This window comes from Biomphalaria glabrata, chromosome 3 (assembly GCF_947242115.1).
Source record: "Biomphalaria glabrata chromosome 3, xgBioGlab47.1, whole genome shotgun sequence".
Taxonomy (NCBI): domain Eukaryota; kingdom Metazoa; phylum Mollusca; class Gastropoda; family Planorbidae; genus Biomphalaria; species Biomphalaria glabrata.
In genome coordinates this window covers 40,020,417-40,038,264 of record NC_074713.1, presented here as the reverse complement: position 1 = coordinate 40,038,264, position 17,848 = coordinate 40,020,417, and the positions used below count along the sequence as shown (strand labels likewise).

The 17,848-nt window shown below is 32.6% G+C and overlaps 1 protein-coding gene across 6 annotated transcripts in view; it reads left to right on the top strand.

The window, feature by feature from the left end:
* The window catches only part of LOC106071212 (proteasome activator complex subunit 4-like), a 79,741-nt gene that overhangs the window by 11,962 nt on the left and 49,931 nt on the right, over positions 1–17,848 (top strand). For 5 of the 6 annotated variants that reach the window (XR_008777129.1, XM_056025014.1, XM_056025013.1 and 2 more), the window contains exons 4-17: positions 1,683–1,790; positions 2,370–2,414; positions 4,242–4,394; positions 6,466–6,529; positions 7,312–7,386; positions 9,077–9,196; positions 11,467–11,562; positions 11,860–11,918; positions 12,697–12,912; positions 13,395–13,581; positions 14,611–14,700; positions 14,947–15,011; positions 16,575–16,719; positions 17,535–17,633. Coding sequence is in view for 5 of the 6 variants with exons in the window: in XM_056025014.1 (XP_055880989.1) it covers positions 1,683–1,790; positions 2,370–2,414; positions 4,242–4,394; positions 6,466–6,529; positions 7,312–7,386; positions 9,077–9,196; positions 11,467–11,562; positions 11,860–11,918; positions 12,697–12,912; positions 13,395–13,581; positions 14,611–14,700; positions 14,947–15,011; positions 16,575–16,719; positions 17,535–17,633 (1,522 nt within the window). In the remaining variant the exon portion in view is untranslated. Of the gene's footprint in view, positions 1–1,682; positions 1,791–2,369; positions 2,415–2,483; positions 3,380–4,241; positions 4,395–6,465; positions 6,530–7,311; positions 7,387–9,076; positions 9,197–11,466; positions 11,563–11,859; positions 11,919–12,696; positions 12,913–13,394; positions 13,582–14,610; positions 14,701–14,946; positions 15,012–16,574; positions 16,720–17,534; positions 17,634–17,848 lie in introns of those variants that run through there. The other variant, XM_056025015.1, reaches the window with a different exon arrangement.

Sequence of the window (17,848 nt, the reverse complement as noted above, 5' to 3'; positions counted from 1 at the left end):
AGAGAACAGATTACACTGGGTAGAAAGCCTTGAAAGAAATTCAGAGAATAGTGGGTCAGATAGTGCATCATCAAAAACCAAAAAGCAGGCAGTTCAAAAGCAGACCTAGAATAAGATTCTTTGATGTAGATTCTTTGATGTAGAAGCAAATCTACAGCAACTCAGGAGTTAGGGCATGGAGACATGAGAGATCTGAATGGAAAGCTGTGTTGAAGTAGGTCAGGGCCTTCCATGGGTTATAGTGCTAATGGGTTTGATACAGAATTAATCTCAGAGAAACTATTTTTTAGTGACAACCGTAGAAGAGTAGAACTATTAGTTATTATGCTACCAGACTGTCCATCTGTCACAAAAAATGTTGTTGAAAAACAGATTTTATATTGCCTACATCATGCTCTATATTCTCCAACATATACTTTAATCTCCAGAAAGTGAATCGATTTTTCTAAAAATATAAATTATGATTACTGTATGCAGATACATATTAACGTTTAGGAAATAAATTGTTTCTCATGTTTTTTTTTTTCAAAAAATGTATTGCTATTGCAGTTTATGTTATTAGCAAGTTGTCTTTCTTGAAATAGATATCAATAGTATTCATTGTCTTTGATATGTATTCTTTAGTTTTAAAATTAAATATATATGTCATTTTAAAAACAAGTTCATAGTCTTTTATCACATACTATTATATAGTGGTTTGTTCCAGTGCTCTATAATTTACAGCTACTAATGATCTTCTGAAAGCAAGCCCTTTTGTTTTTAAAACTAAGTGTGCATATGGTATGCACAAACATGTAACCAATTATACAATTAAGATTAAAAGGTGGTGTGTGTCATTCAATACTGAATAATTATATCTCGTAGATTAATTAATTAATTACCGGTAATTATTCATTCACAAATGTTATTACAAGTTAGATTTAGTGAGTACAACTGGCCCATAGATGTGGCCTATCTATGATTGAGTATTTCTTTATGACTTTATTGTATTTGTTTTATATTTTTGTGCTGATTATATTTGTATGTTTAGTGATCTTTACTTTTCTTGTAATATGTCATTTCATTTGCTTCCTGTTAGAGTTTCTTTTCAATTACATGCAGACCAGGTCTTTACTATTGGCGAGACATTCTTTTGTCTTGTTCAACATTCTGTAAGATTAGTGCTGCTTCATTAACATGAGGGAAAGAAGTTTTGCCCATTGTCTTAAAAGTAAATTGTTTTGATTTGATCTGACCTTTGATAGAAATCTCAACACAAACATTTTCTACAGCTTTTGATTTGATCTGACCACTGATAGAAATCTCAACACAAAAATTTTCTATAGCTTTTGATTTGATCTGACAACTGATAGAAATCTCAAAACAAACACTCTCTACAACTTTTAATCTACTGGACAACAAACTAACATCAAATTCATTTTTTTAGTATCTCTGGAATGCTAAAAAGTTCCTAGTTGTTTTCAGTGTCTTCTTTTTTTTTCTAGCCACCTTACGAGGGTTTACTTTCTCTTACTTGACCAAGGAAGAGCCATTTCTGAATCCTTTAATTACAATTTTTATCTTCCAATGAGTGCAGTAACAAATTGTGTGCAAAATTTATAATGAGACCTCTAAGATGCTTAGCATGTTTTTAATTATTCTCTTTTATTGTGTTAAAAACATGTTCTTCTTTTTCATATTAGTAACAAGGAATTATTGACCAGAAAAGATTTGATGTTGCCCTGGCGACCACTGTACACAATTTACAAAACATTGTCATGTAATAAAAAAAGTTTTCCCAAATATCCCAGGTAAGTATTTTATGACACAAAACATTTTAGGTCTGTTAATTGACATTTGCTTTGTGGTAATGAAAATTAGTAAGGATTTATGTTGCAGTAGTTAGTTAAATATTAACATTATGAATCAGTCTATAATTTCTTGAAGCAAAGAAGGACATCGAACTTATATATAAGCCAAGTTTATCATTTTCTCATTTTTGTTAGATTGGAGTCCCTGTTGTTATTTCCCATCCTAGTTCTAAATATTGATATATATAACATACCTTGCATTAGGGCTTTTAAAATGAGTGATACTTTTTGTTTTGTAGCTTGGAGATTAAGATAGTTTTTATCTTTGAAGTAAAAAAATGTTTGTAAAATGGTTAACATGTTTTGGATGTTTTTTTCTGAGTTGAAAAGGATTTTTTTCCTAGTCCAAACCTCCCGCAGGATGACGTGGGGATGGGAGCGGGAACTCAGGACAATCGATAAGTCCAAATGACAGTCCAGCGCGCAAACCGCACGACCTGTATAATGCTTCATTATTTGACAGTTTAATTTCTTTTCAAGATGTAACTTCTAATGAGCATATTTACGTTCACATTGCAGAACATTTCTAAATAATTTAAATAACACTGTGCTTGCTTGTAAACTGTAAGTTCATTGTTTATCTTATCGTATAAAAATTAAGTTAATTGTTTATCTTATCTTATAAAAATTAAGTTCATTGTTTATCTTATCTTATCTTATTAAGTTAAGTTCATTGTTTATCTTATCTTATAAATAAAGTTAATAGTTTATTCTGCCCTATGCATATCTGTGTGGTAATCTAGTCTTGCATGTAAATCAGAGACTTGAACTTTACTTAGTCATTCCTGGCTGATTCATTGTTTAAATTGATGTAATCAAAATATTAATGTTTTTGGCTTACAATATAAAAATAATTGGAGAAGGTTATTGTAAAATATTTACTTGTGTTTTTATCTGAAATGGCTAGTATTTAATTTTATACAGTAAAAACATTGCTAGCAAATTAGAGATACAACTTTCATTCTATTTGATTGACTTATGCTAGTTAGACCCTACCATTACATATTTCATAATACAGCTACAGATTTTGTTTAAAATCAAGAGTTAATTTTATAGTTATAGTTGTATAATTTCTCTGAATATATATATATATTAATTAAACATGTAGATTTGATTATAATTAGTGTATATTACTGCAATACAGACAAAACAACTTTTAAAAAAATTAAGCCATATTAAAATTGTTGAAACCATTCCTTCTTATTTCTTTTCCTTTAGCTTTCTGTTGTTTTTTTTGTCTTTTGTTAAATTTGATTTAACTACTATACATTGTTATGTTGTTGTTTATTAAATTTCTTTGTTCTTTGTTCTTTATGTTTGATGGAGACCACTTGTGTGGACTATTGGCCCATGATGCCCTGCTAACACTACTGTACAAAAAACAACCAAACTGAAACTTCATGACCTTATCACAAGGTCATGCTAAGAACAGACAGAGGAAGTGATGGGAAGACAACATAATGAATGGACAGGCCTGTCATTAACAGATCATGTGTGGTGCCCCAATAATTCAACAGACTAAGGGATAGGTTAGGGTGTCCTTCTTTTTATGCTTGCCCATGTAGCTAGTGTTGGTAGCTGTGTGGAATTTCTTTTTTTTTATATACTATGTGTTTTGTTCTGCTCCCTGAACTTGCCAAATTGTTGTAACATTTGTTGTACTCTCTACAGGTATTGTTACTATTGAATAATAGCTCCAAAGTTACATTGAAAATATCATGAAATGTTTCTCTGACCAGCTAGGAATCTTTTTCCATCCATCTCAAAGCCAAATAAAATTAATAAAACTGCAGCTTATAGTCAACAAACCCTTAGCTGCTTGTATACTCTTTTACCTCACTATAAGCACAAAATATAAAGACGCTTTAGAAAAGTCTACACAGATCACAATATTATAATATTCATACATGATGGCTTATATCACTCTGCCTATCTGGTAAGCATTCTGATTTGTAGTGCAGTAATGATACAGAAATCCCTTTAAAAATTAATATATTGATACCAGCACAAACTTCCCTGGAAAATTCTTTTTTTTTTAATGCAAAGTATTTATTAGTATGTTAGTTTTAATTTAGTATGTTAGTTTTAATTTAGTATGTATGCTATTTTTTATTTAGTATGTTAGTTTTAATTTAGTATATTAGTTTTAATTTAGTATGTTAGTTTTAATTTAGTATGTTAGTTTTAATGTAGTATGTTAGTTTTAATTTAGTATGTTAGTTTTAATTTAGTATGTTAGTTTTAATTTTATTATCTTCTTATAATGTGTATATTCCTTTTTTTGGACATCCATCAGTTTTAAACTTTCCTTTCTAATATTGTATATTTTATTATGAACACTGCACATGCTGAAAAGCTAGTCATTCAAAAGTTGTATTTAAATACTTTCAGATTTTTCCATGAAGATGCCACTCGAGAAATGCTGGATGAATGGCGACCATTGTTGTATCCGTTAGGTAGTACTCAAATCACTTATGGTCTCCGATGTTTTGATTATTTTCTTCCTATCAGTGTGCCTCCACATCTACATCATAAAGGATTTAAGTAAGTTTAAATAACTTAAAGATCTCTAGGCAACAATCATTTTTACTATTCCTCTATTTAGCTTGCAAATTCAGAAAAATGGGACACGGATCTCGAAAATGGCTTTAACGATTTTCCTAGAAATTCAACAGTTGATGCATATCTTTCAAAAAGAGTTACGAGCTTATTTAATTGGCCACATTGGGAAAACTCTAGATTGACAGTTATAATATTTTGAAATAGTATCTTCTAAATTTAAATTTGGTCTTGAAAATGTTTATCTTCAACAGACACATCAGTAGGTATTTCTGCATATAGGTCCTATTCATTAAAGAGTTAAATAAATAAATAAATAGACTTTCAGGAACATTTTGCACACCATCTTGTAAGTCTGGGACTATAGGGCTGTCATTAGAATTTTATATACTCTGCATGAATTTATACATTTTTTTAACAGTGATTTGTTTTTTTTTTTTGGGAAAGGGGGGGGGGAATGGGGGGTAGGGTAACATTTTTCAATTTTTTAAAAATCTATGAGTCATTAGTTATTTAGTGTAAAACAATTAATTTTGCAAACAGTCAAAAAGAGTCTTTAAGGAGGTATTGTCTTTTTTTAAATGTTACTTATTTATAGTATTCTTTCTAAAATATATATAGGCCTATATATAAAATATATTTTTTCTATGAATTCTTTTACCAAATTAGAAACCAAAAGTCTTAAGTTCAGTACCTTGTTGATAAATACTTATTGGGTTTGATTAGTTGCTGTGGAGGAGGATGGAAAATACTTTCACTGAACTCCTTTTTTTGATCTGTTGGGAATCTTTAGAAAAAGGGAAACTCCGATGGTTTTGACAAGTTTTGATATTTGTTTTGATTTTTAAAAAGTTGATACATTTCAGCCAATGTTTGAAGAACTAATCCAATGTGATCTCTAGAGGGAATGCACTGGAACTAAATCAACACAGTTATCTAATGTAGTAATTGGATTGCCTTTGTTTCCTTTCTGGATGAAATAGTGTTGTAAAGTTTCAAAGCCTTTCCTACTAATAATCTGCATTGCCACTTGTGCCAGCTTATCAGGGCATCGCCATCCCTTTCCTGGTCTTCTGATGGAGTCACATGTTTCTCTGCAACAATAGCAGTGTCTTTATCTTCATTTTAATGGAAGTTGCTTTTGATGTATAAAAAAAATCTTTTAACTATTTCTCTGTTGAAGTTCCATATTTCCAACTTGTGGCTTATTTTTCTTACTTGCTCTCACCTTCTTTGGTCTGATGAAATTGAACTTTGGTCCAAAAAAGTTGATATAATTAAATGTATTTGCCCAACACAATTTACTTAGCCTAAAATTCAAAAGTTTCCTTTTATCCTTCAATCAAATGGCATGCAATCCCCTAAAATAAAGAGATTGCATAAACACTTCTTAGGCCCATCCTTTGCAGCCTTCTCATTTGGCTGCATTATAACACACACTATTTCTTAATACCCCCGAAAAAAACCTTTTTGGCCTTTGTATCTTCCAATGGAACGGCTGTCCATGAATTCAAAAAACCCATAACAAAACCAATTTCTGGTTAGTTTGATTTGAACATATTTCTATTCAGTGGAACAACCAGCGTTACCATGTTTTATAATTTTCGGATGTTCCTTCAGAGTTGAAGATAATTACTTCCTAGTCCAAGCCTCCCGCAGGACGACGGGGGATGGGAGCGGGCAGGGTTTGAACCCGGGACCATCGATGAATCTGAACGAGAGTCTAGCGTGCAAACCACACGACCAGGCAGCCATCCGATACCATGATATCACATACTTTTTTGGCATCATTCAATAGAAAGCTCTCATCCCCCACCACAAAGTTTTAAGCTGCCCTTTTTTTTTTCTTTTACATCCCTTGATTTAGTCCATTCTGTACAGATGACTTTTTTATTTTGTCATTCGGTGATCTTGACTTTATTATCTAGAGATTTTATTTAAATAACCCATCTCCACCACAAAAAAAACCCACAAGTTGATCTTTAGATCCAAACCATTTACACTCTAGATTTCCTGGTTTAAAATCTTAAAATGGATTTAACATTTTTGTGCAAAGGTTGTGGCTAGATGAGTTTCTGCAGTTATGGTTATCTATTCAAAACATGCCATCTTGGGAGGCCGTAAGTATACTGTAGTATATTGATTGATGACCATATCCATATCTGTTCATATATGCTGTTTGTAAAGCTACAGACATTAGCAAAATGTATATAAACCTCTTTGATTTATTTTGACTAGCATTTTTTTTATTTTATGAAGTTTTGCTAATGATACTTTGTGTAGAAACATAATAAGATGACAAAAATGTAATTAAATTAGCCTCTAAAATTTTAAATTTTACAAAATGAATAAGTACAATAAACAATGTTTACTTTCGGAGTGTAAAGGTAAAAGTTTTTTTTCAAACAACTATGTCTTTTACAATTGTTCACATACTTGTCTTTTACAATTGTTCACATACTTGTCTTTTACAATTGTTCATATACTTGTCTTTTACCATTGTTCACATACTTGTCTTTTACAATTGTTCACATACTTGTCTTTTACAATTGTTCACATACTTGTCTTTTACAATTGTTCACATTCTTGTCTTTTACAATTGTTCACATACTTGTCTTTTACAATTGTTCACATACTTGTCTTTTACAATTGTTCACATACTTGTCTTTTACAATTGTTCACATACTTGTCTTTTACAATTGTTCACATACTTGTCTTTTACAATTGTTCACATACTTGTCTTTTACAATTGTTCACATATTTGTCTTTTACAATTGTTCACATACTTGTCTTTTACAATTGTTCACATACTTGTCTTGTATAATTGTTCACATACTTGTCTTTGTTATGTGATCATTGTATACATATGTTTGCACAATAATTTTGCTTTTTTTTTCTCTAGAACTTAGTCTACCTATTTTCTGACCTGGCTCAGAATAACATTGGCTACATTGACTGGCTGCCTTATATTCCTATGGTCAGTAGGTTGATTTTTTAAATGAAAAAGGACTTTTAGCTAAATTTAGATTTATTCTCAGGCTCAGTTGTTAGATTTTTTACTCATTCTTGCACAAAACCTGACAGTTGATTCATTCATTCTGGGATAAACCCCTCAATGTGTACATTGTAATATAAAGTTATTGCTTCAATCACTCAATAGTTCTTGAAAAGCTAGATATTTTACAATAATAATAATAATGATAATGTGTCAGTGGTGCACCTAGTGGCCAGCTTTGTCAGACCTGGCTCACCATAACCAAATTGCACAACTAAAATGACCTAATAACACAAATAGCCTGTGTAATTGGCTGGAGGTATTTGGCTACTTTGTCTACTAGGAAATGGAGATATTAACACTTATATAATATTTTACCCATGTGATGTTTTGGTGTAACCATTTTGGCGGGGCTGTTTTGGTGTGAGACGTTTTGGCATAGAGAACATTTTGGCTCCAATCATCAACTGCTTTGAGGACATCTAAACCACAGTAGAACTCTGTTCCCTCCTCCAATTGGTCTGTCTATCAGAGAACACCAAATGGAGAAAATCAAACAAACAATTTTGTTGAAGCGGCACATAAACGATTACAAGCCAAATTTGGGATAGCCACCCAACCATACAGACATTTATTGATGGAATACGAGCTCTCCAGAAAGGCTAACCCTAACCCTTATTTTTGAACAATTTATGAGGGGGAGACCAGCTGCCTTCAAAATGAAATAAGTATATTGACTCAAAAAGAATAAATGTAGTTGTACAAAATTACCAACAGAGGAACTCAAGGGACTGCACACAACATTTTCCAATTGCTTATGCAAATAACTGGTGTTTATGCCTATTTCCGAACTTTCACATATTGATAAACATATTTCTTGTATTATATTTTTTTTATTATTAGCATATTTTTAATACTGGAGATACCATACATTTAATAAATAAACCAATGTTTATGTTAACAAATAATTGCTTTGATTTTTTTCTATCATTACTTCACTTTGTTTTTGTTTGTAAATTAGTGTAATAACTTAAACAAACATTTTGAAAATAAAAATGTGCACTGTAATAAACACACATGCACAAGTGAAAATAGTATTTAAAAAAATGACGTGAAACACATACACGCATATACATGCAGTAAATGATAAGTCACATTGATTAATGGACTTTGTTATAATTCACATAAAATAATATTGTTAGCAGACATAAAAAACATAAAAAAATATAAAAAAACAAACAACAAAGCTTATAAGAAGTGTAATTGTATCATACGTTTGGATCAGACATGTCATTGAATTTGTAATAGATCTAGAGCATAACGAATATGTGCAATAAAAAATATGTCTTTACACAAACACTCATACAAAACATAGATATGTATCATTCTTTTTAAGGAAATAGTACAATGAACATAAATAATGTAACCAAAACATTTCATGACAAAACAATTTTTGCGGCAAAACGGCTGCGCCAAAATTTCCTGCTTTGATATAATATAAGGTTATGTGAACTGTCACAGCACCCATAGAATGAAATTTCTAGCGATTTACAAAATAATGGGAAAATGAGTTTATTCTTTTATTTATAGTGCATTTTGAGTTGATGTTTTTTTTTCAATGTATAATATGCTAGTGAAGAGTATTAATGGTATTCATTTTTTTTTTTTTTAGATTTTTAATCGCCTTTTACGAAGTTTTTGCCTTCCAATTGGAGAGCAATATGTAGTATCTGTTGCTGATAACCAAACATATAACACAACTACTGCTTCAACTTGGATAGTCAGCATGATGGTACTACTTGGATTGTTTATTAACAATTACTGTTTAAACATTAAGAACACTTATATAGCCCTTCTTCACATGTTAGGTAATAGAATTTTCTAAATAGAAAAGATTACTCAACTTCCATCAAAGATCAAACAGCATTCAGAGAAAATCCAAATATTTTCTTGAGGTTTGAGGCTTCAGAAATACAAGTCCTACTTCCTGATATGTTGCATTCACAAGATCAATATATATATATATATATATATATATATATATATATATATATATATATATATATATATATATATATATATATATATATATATATACATGGGAGTCATGGTGGCATAGTGGTAAAGCGCTAATGAAGACAAGGATGTTTAATTTTTGTATTTTTTTAAGGTGACCGCTAAGTTCTCCCAATTCTAGTAGGTACCTGAAAGTAAAGTGGTTGGTCATTGTGCTAGCCACATGACACCCTGATCAACTATCAGCCATAGGAACAGATGACCTTAACATCTTCTGCCCTATAGATTATATATATATATGGCTCCTTTAGTCTCGAAAGGCAATGGATGCGCCCAAATGAGTCACTGGTTTTGGCTTAATCTTGAGACGGGGCAGAATCTGGTGTGGCTAATCAAGCCAATTCTAGAACGGCAGACTTTGCCACAATTCCTACATGTGTATGCCTCTGATTTAGGGCTAGCAGACAGGGCAGCTTTCTTTTTTTCCCTCTTGATTAAAGCCGCTTCAATTCTTTTGTTCTCAGCAAGGGTTGTCCCAGCACGCACAGTCTGTCTCCATGCACTCCGGTCTTTGGCTATGTTTTCCCACATACTTTCACTGATGCCTGAGGCTCTCATGTCTCGCTTGCAGACATCTCTATATGTTAGTCTTGGGCGGCCCTTGGGTCTGACTCCTTCCACAAGCTCAGCATATAAGATATCTTTCGGGATTCTACCATCTGGCATGCAGGTGACATGTCAGAGCCAGCGTAATCTTCTTTGTGTCAGGAGAGCATACATGCTGTTCATATTGGCCAATCTCAAAACTTCCTGATTGGAGACATGGTCCCTCCAAGAGATGCCCATTATGCGTCTCAGGCAGCGCAAGTGGAAACTATTCAATCTGTGCTCTTGGTACATGTATGTTGACCAGCTTTCACTGCCATAAAGGAGAGTGCTCACAACACAGGCATTGTAGACTAGGATTTTGGTCGCTGTGGTCAATTTACCATTTTCCCAGACGCGCTTGGAGAGTTTTGCCAATGCTGTGGTAGCTTTTCCTATCCTTTTTGTCAGCTCGATGTCTAAGTCTAGGTTACTGACAATTGTTGAACCCAAGTAGGTAAATTCCTGCACCACTGAAAGGGTATGGTTCCCAATTTGTATTATAGGTATTTCTGCGACGTCTTGTGCCAGGATTTCGGTCTTGGAGAGACTTATAGTAAGGCTAAACTCTTGACAAGCAGCTGCTAAGGCGTTCACTAGCTTCTGTAGACCTCCTTGTGAGTGAGATACGAGTGCCGCGTCATCGGCAAACAGCAGTTCCCCTATCAAGATACAACGCCTTTTCGTTTTGGCTTTAAGACGTGCCAGGTTAAAGAGCCTTCCATCGGATCTGCTATGGATGTATATTCCGTCTTCCAGGGATTTAAAAGCACTGGATAGTACGACTGAGAAGAAGATGACAAATAGTGTAGGGGCCAGTACACATCCTTGTTTTACACCGCTCTTAATGGGGAATGGCCTGCTCTTCTCCTGTAGCTGCCGCAGAGAGAAAATCATATCTGTTGTAGATCTACCTGCCCTAAAGCCACACTGCGACTCTGGATAAACACGATCTGCCAGGATCTGTAATCGCTTTAGTAATACTCTAGCAAAAGCCTTTCCGACTATGCTAAGCAGTGAGATGCCTCTGTAATTGTTACAATCAGAGCTGTCGCCTTTATTTTTATAAATTGTAACAATGTTGGAGATTGCAAGCTCTGAAAGGGCTACTTTGCTTGCTTACTTACATGCTATTTTTACGTTATTATTATTATAGCTTTTATATATATATATTTGATAGCTCTTTTCTTGCATTGTATCTTGAGTAGCTGCTGTAGAGTGATGAAGGGGCTAGTCGATAGATTAGCATTTATACAAGATGATTCCTCATCTTCATTTTGGTAATTATTCTCCAACACTCTTAATTGGCATCGGTTCATTTATGGTGTGAGGTCCAAATCTTTTGAAGGGGTAATATGTTTAGCTTCTTTTTCACTTGCTACTTTTTTGTACTTTCATCAGGGTGGAAGTGACCATCATGTGGTTCAAGAACATATCACAAAACTGTTTAAATCTTTACATTCTTTCTATCATCCGTCTAATGGTGGACAGTGGACGGTAAGCATTTGAATTGTAATGATGAGGGCTTCTAATTGATTTTTAGTATAAACTTGAACATTTTTACTAATATTATAAATATACATTAAGAGTTATATAGTAATTCATTTGAAACCTCAAGATTTAATGCTGAAATTCATGTATTGATGGCTCATTAACAGAGTTCAATAGGGCTTTACTGCTATTAAACATTATCTATTTAAGATGCAGAGTTGAACAGTGTTTATGATTTAACTTTGCCTTATTGTCACTATATTTGTTTGTTTTTGACACTTAAGAATTTGCTGTCATCCTTAGGATAAACTATGTACATTCCTTATGATGCTTCCAGAAATGGTTGTCAAGCGCTTGAGAAGGTATCTTTTATGTTTCATTGTTACAGAAATATATAGAATTATAATTCCATTTAAATATATAGAATATTGTTACAATGTTGTTTTCCTTCAAACTTAATACCAAATATATTTACTAATTTTAAATTAAGGAAAAATAAATATAAATAAGTAGAATAAAATTACCAGATGTATCCAAAATATAGTTATGAAACAAAAACAAAAAAAAATGTGTTTAAATTATGTTAATATGTGTTTGTTTTCACTAGTTGCAATTGTCACCCTTTGTTGATAGGTTTATTGTTGGATTATTAGCTTCAGACAGCTAAGCCAACTAAACAGTTGTAGGTGAATTATATTCTTAATACAGCTTGAAGAAGAAACTTCTTTTTAACAAAAATGAACATAACTTTTATACAGCCTTCAATTTCAATGTAAATGTTTGTAGAAACACAAGTGAAATAATATCTTCAACAATTGAAACAAACTACAGTTTACTTCAAATTACAATCAACACTCATCCTTCTGTCTCTGTCTCTAAATTCCACTCCAACTCCAACTTTTACTTTAACTCCCTTTCATCAGCAGTTCACTTCTATTTATTACCCAATGATCTTATTTGGGATTACATCATCAGCCAATCGAAACACACATAAACACTTCACAACAGCCTTACAAGGGAGTTCATACTTTACTACACAATACTTTCAAAATAAAAAAAATAAAAAATTATTTAGAATTACAAAATGTCCCTTTGTTTATGAACTGAATCTTGATTAGTGTATGTTTTATGATTCTACAGAGAAAGATATTCCAATGATAAGGGTTGGTTGACCCCAGTACCAGACTCTCACAAACTGACAGAAAGTCAGGTGACAGTGTTTGTGGAAAGTTTAAAATCAGCAGTATTTTTGGCCCTTTTTGGCAAGTCTGGGTGTGGAGCTGATTTTGCCTGTAAAGCTTTAAACAGCCTGGCTACTCTGAGGCCTGCCCTTGTTTTGCCACCACTACTGGAAAAGTGAGAATTTTATTTTAAAAAAAAAGTACATATTTTGTTTTTCCACACATGAACATTTTAAAAAGATATTGAATGATTCATATCATTGTTGTGTGTTGAGTGTGGGGAAAAAAAATAGGCTACTGAACTGATTGTCTTAGGTTTGAATCCTGATAGAGGCTTGAAGTTTAAATTTGGAGTAGTAGATCTAAAAAACCTAATCAGCTGATAAAAGGTGCCTAACATTTTCACCTAGAAAATAAGTGAGATTGACCACTTGACTTCATCTGCCTCATGACTTTTGTTGACCCAACTTTTAAAAAAAAACTGTGTTTAAAATAAAGTCCATGTTTTTCCCTGGATTTCATGGGGGGAAAATACTTGTACAAACTCTTTGTAAATACTTTTAGTCTACTTTACATTAGTCCTGTGGTATACTGTTAAACAAAAATCTATGGCCAAACAATTTTCACTTTAATCCGTTTTGATTTGTCTGTTTTCAGGATGTATCAAGCCATGGAGACCCTAACAGAACCTCATCGAGTTTTTACTTGTATTATTGCCATTACATGGGTTGTCAGGCCCTTGGTCAGTTCAGTAGAGATTTATCCAGAAGGACAGTTACATGTGCTTCCTCTTCTGAAGCTCTCCTTGCCTGGCATTGATCCAAATGACAACAGAAAAACTTTGGTAAATGTTTTGAAGATTGTCTTTATTCTGGCAACTTTAACAACAAAATTTTTACTTTTACACCAATAACAAGTTATTTAAAAAAAAAAGTACATATTTTGTTTTTCCACACATGAACATTTTAAAAAGATATTGAATGATTCATATCATTGTTGTGTTGACTTGGGAAAAAAAAATAGGCTACTGAACTGATTGTCTTAGGTTTGAATCCTGATAGAGGCTTCAAGCCTAAAAGATGTACTTGACATTGACACTGCCAAAATTAATTCCTTTATAATTAATAGTCTCCCTGTACCAAGGGCTGCCATGTAGACTAGGTTTAGCTAGTCAATCTGTGTTAAATCCTGTGTTAAATGTGCATCCATTTTCATGTAGCAATGCAGCTGACATTGTAATTTGACTTATTAACAATAACAATATGCATTTTTGAAATGAAAAAAAAGATATATAAAATTACTGTTGTATCAAATTATTGCATATCATAAGGTCAAAAAGTTTCTTATTAATACTTTAAATCAGTGATAACCTTTGATCAGTTTAAAGGTGCTCATCTAGTATCTAACATGTGACAGCCTAAATTTTGACTATTCAAATTAAGAATAAGAAATAAGCTTCTATATAGAGCAAGATTTTAAAAAAGCAAAGTTGAATACAGTATTATCAATATTTGGGCTTCTTTCAGTACTATGGTTATATTTGGGCTTCTTTCAGTACTAAGGTTATATCTGGACTTCTTTCAGTATTGAAACATGAAAGGTAAATTAGCATTGCTAGGGAAAAAAAATGCTGCAATTGAATCAATTAATTATCTGTACACCAATGTTTGTATAAGTCCATTACACAAAACATGCAGTCAATGTCTTGAGTTGTGTACTTTAACAACATCCCTTGTACTTCTAAATTACTTGCTGTTTAATTATTTGTGAGAGATACTTGGTGGACAATATTTGTTTGTATTGCCATCAAATGTTTTATAAATTTTGGTCCTGTTCTTGACTAGCTCCCGTTGTTGATTGTATATTTTATTAGGCAACTCTACAGATGATCACAAATGTTGTTGTGCTCATACCAATTGTAGATTCATCAGATGCTGTCCATAAATGTCCTAATTTGACAGAGGTAAGTCCTTCCTATAGAATATTTCTGTTTAGGACTATATTCTGGCTACAACAATAATTATGAAGACTCATTTACTGGTCTGAAAAAATTTTACTAGCTTGAAGTTGTTTTGATATCTTCATGTAAAATCAAATTTATTCTTGAGGTCTTCGGGATTAAGGATAAAGCAATAATTTATCTGGTAAAGCTATTCCTATTTCTGACATATATTTTCTAATATTATTATAATTTTATACTTATGTCTAGCACCAAAGAGAAGTTTGCTCTCTCACAGCACAGTTTGAGGACTTTGTTATGACTTTTCTTGACAGGTAATATAATGTAAACATGTTAATGAGTATTATTCCCTCCATACTTGAGGCAAGTATTATGGGACTAATAGTTTTGTTAGTTTGTTTAGTTTCATTATGAGATGTGTAATTTTTGCTTGTAGAGAGATCATATTGGGACTTTTTCAGTATTGAGACTATTGGGACTACTTTCTGTACTATTTTTTTTTACACATTTGAAGATAATTACATCGTAGCCCAAACCTCCTAAAGCAGTGATGCTTTATGTGGCCTGCGACGTGGATCTATCCGGCCCGCCGAAACAACGGCACAAAGTGTGGAAAATTCATTGTCCAAAAAAAGTTTTAAAAATATCTTTCACTACGTAGAGTAAATGAATTGGTATCGATAGTAAGCCAACATATTTGTTTTATAAAGTAAGAGTGGCTTTTTTTAAACAGCTTTAGGAAATCAAACAAATAAGACAACATTCTTGGTTTGAGACGCGATAGTTAGATTACACCTAAAGTGAATGATTGATGAAAATATTTACCTAAAAGAGAAGAAAATGAGTCTGATGTATGTCTATTTTCTGTTGCCGTTGACGAGTCTACCGACATATCTGATACCACTAAAAAATTTGATATTTATTTGCGATAAAAACAACAGTTTTGAAATCAGAAAATTTGTAGCTATTTGGAGCATGTATGGATCGCCAGTGGCAAAGCACTGACAAAAAAGTTTCAATCATCAGAGAGAATCTTTTTTCCTTGGAGAAATTAGTGAGAGTGACTACTGATAGAGCCAAAACTATGGTTGACAACAATAGTTTTTAGAGGTCAAATGGAACCGAGTCTCTGTGGTCTCACTGAATTATTCACCAATAAAATCTATGGACCATGTGATGATGATCATGTTCAGATTGAACAATTTTCGTCGTTTCTAAAAGCCATCAGCGGCCAATGTGTCAATTGCCCAGACAGAGCTACAACTGAAACTGATAGACTTACAAACTAGATATCCTTGCTTGATAAAGTTCATGTGATGCTGGCTATAGACTAGGATTCTAGATTCAGTTCTTCTTCTTGGCGTCTCAACTATGCAGCCGGATATTTAAAAGTAGTTTAGGATAAACTTCTCATGAATGTAAATACTAGATTCAGAGGTTTCTAAATAAAAATTGGTTTATTGTATAATTCCCTTTTTTTTCACTTTTTCTTCATTTGGCCTGTGACTCGATTGTGGGATATTAAAATGGCCCGCCGTCCTAGTGAGGTTGAGCATCAATGTCCTAAAGGATGGTAGTAGATGGTTAGGGAAGGTTCAAAGTAGGGATTATCATGACCATCAAGTGACAGTTCAGATCGCATACCACATGACCAGGCAACCATCCTGGCAGATTTGACTTGACTGAATTAGCATACACATCAAAATTGTCCTTTTTCATCAGGGCCCTTGATAGTGAATTAGATATTAATAAAGAACTGATGGAATTAAGACAACAAATGAGGACATCTTTGCAATGCTTACATATTCAGGCAAATGTAATTGTTTATTGAACTATTTTCTTCTTAATAAATAAATCTGTGTCTGTTTTTGTTGTAGAATATTTAATTTGATTAAGAACAGTCGTCAAGAGGTTACTTGTGAATCTGTGAAAAATAAGACTGCAGACCAGTTGACCACAGACATTTGTCTGCACTCATCTGTCTCTGCTATTTTACAGCAATGCTCATCTTCTATATATACTGTAAGTTATTTACTAACCTCCAATGTATCATAGTTACAATTCCTTTATTTCTATGTTTAAAGTAAGGTATTAGATCCATTTCACATTTATACTAATCAAGTCTGTTTTCGTAAAATTAATCATTGCACACAAGAACAGAGAAACTTTCTTAAAGTAGTCATCAAGTAATAAACTCATTCACTCAATTATGTACAAGTCAAAAAGATTAGTATTGGTATTGCTATGTTGTTATAACTTGACTGCTTACATTTCTACAAGATAAGAGAAAATAGATAAGTGGATGATATCAAATAAATGGTCCAACTATTCCTTTGCCTTTACATGCACTATTGGGGTGGGAAAACTGAGAAATTTAATCTTATATATACATCAACTATCTACCTTAATTTTGTTCCTAAATAGAAACTCAACTTTTTATCCAATTTGTTATTCTTGATGACATTAAGCTCAATTTTATATAGATGTGTTTCAAAGTTGATTGTCTTGATCCAATTTTAAAATAAACATCTTAAAGTTATCATCTCTGTTGAAAGATCCTAACCTAAACTATCTAATAGAATAGCTAAAGACGAAAAAGTAGCCCTCAACACAAAACTTTCAGCTTAAGGGACATGGCAGTGGTGGTGACTAGTCAACACTCTTATTAGAAACTTCAGGCCACAAACTGAACTTTTTTTCTTAAATATTTCACTATGCTAAGTTTTATGAGATAAAAAAAAGTTATCTTTTCAGGCCTTGTGATCTATAGGGAAGATACAGACCCTGCTTTATAAAGATGAACTTTTGTAGTCACTTTGTAATGTTCAATGTTTCAGAGTGCCTTAAGGAGAATAAACCACTTCATCACCTCCAATGTGTTTGAGGTGAAGGTCAGTGGCAAGCTAGCAGCTGTTTTGTGCAGAGCTGCTGTCAGGGTTGGTAGAGTTTGTTCTTTTTTAGTAGGCCTATCTCTCCTCTCCTCTAGTTTAGTTATTAGAGTTACCAATTGCTGTCATTTTAAAAGATATAGGATCATGAATCTAACAAGTCATAGTTATCAAATGTTTAATTATGATAATGGGATGTCAGTGTTTTAATTTTAGCTGTAGTCTATGTCATAGTCTTGCCATTGTTAGTAAAAAACAAAAAA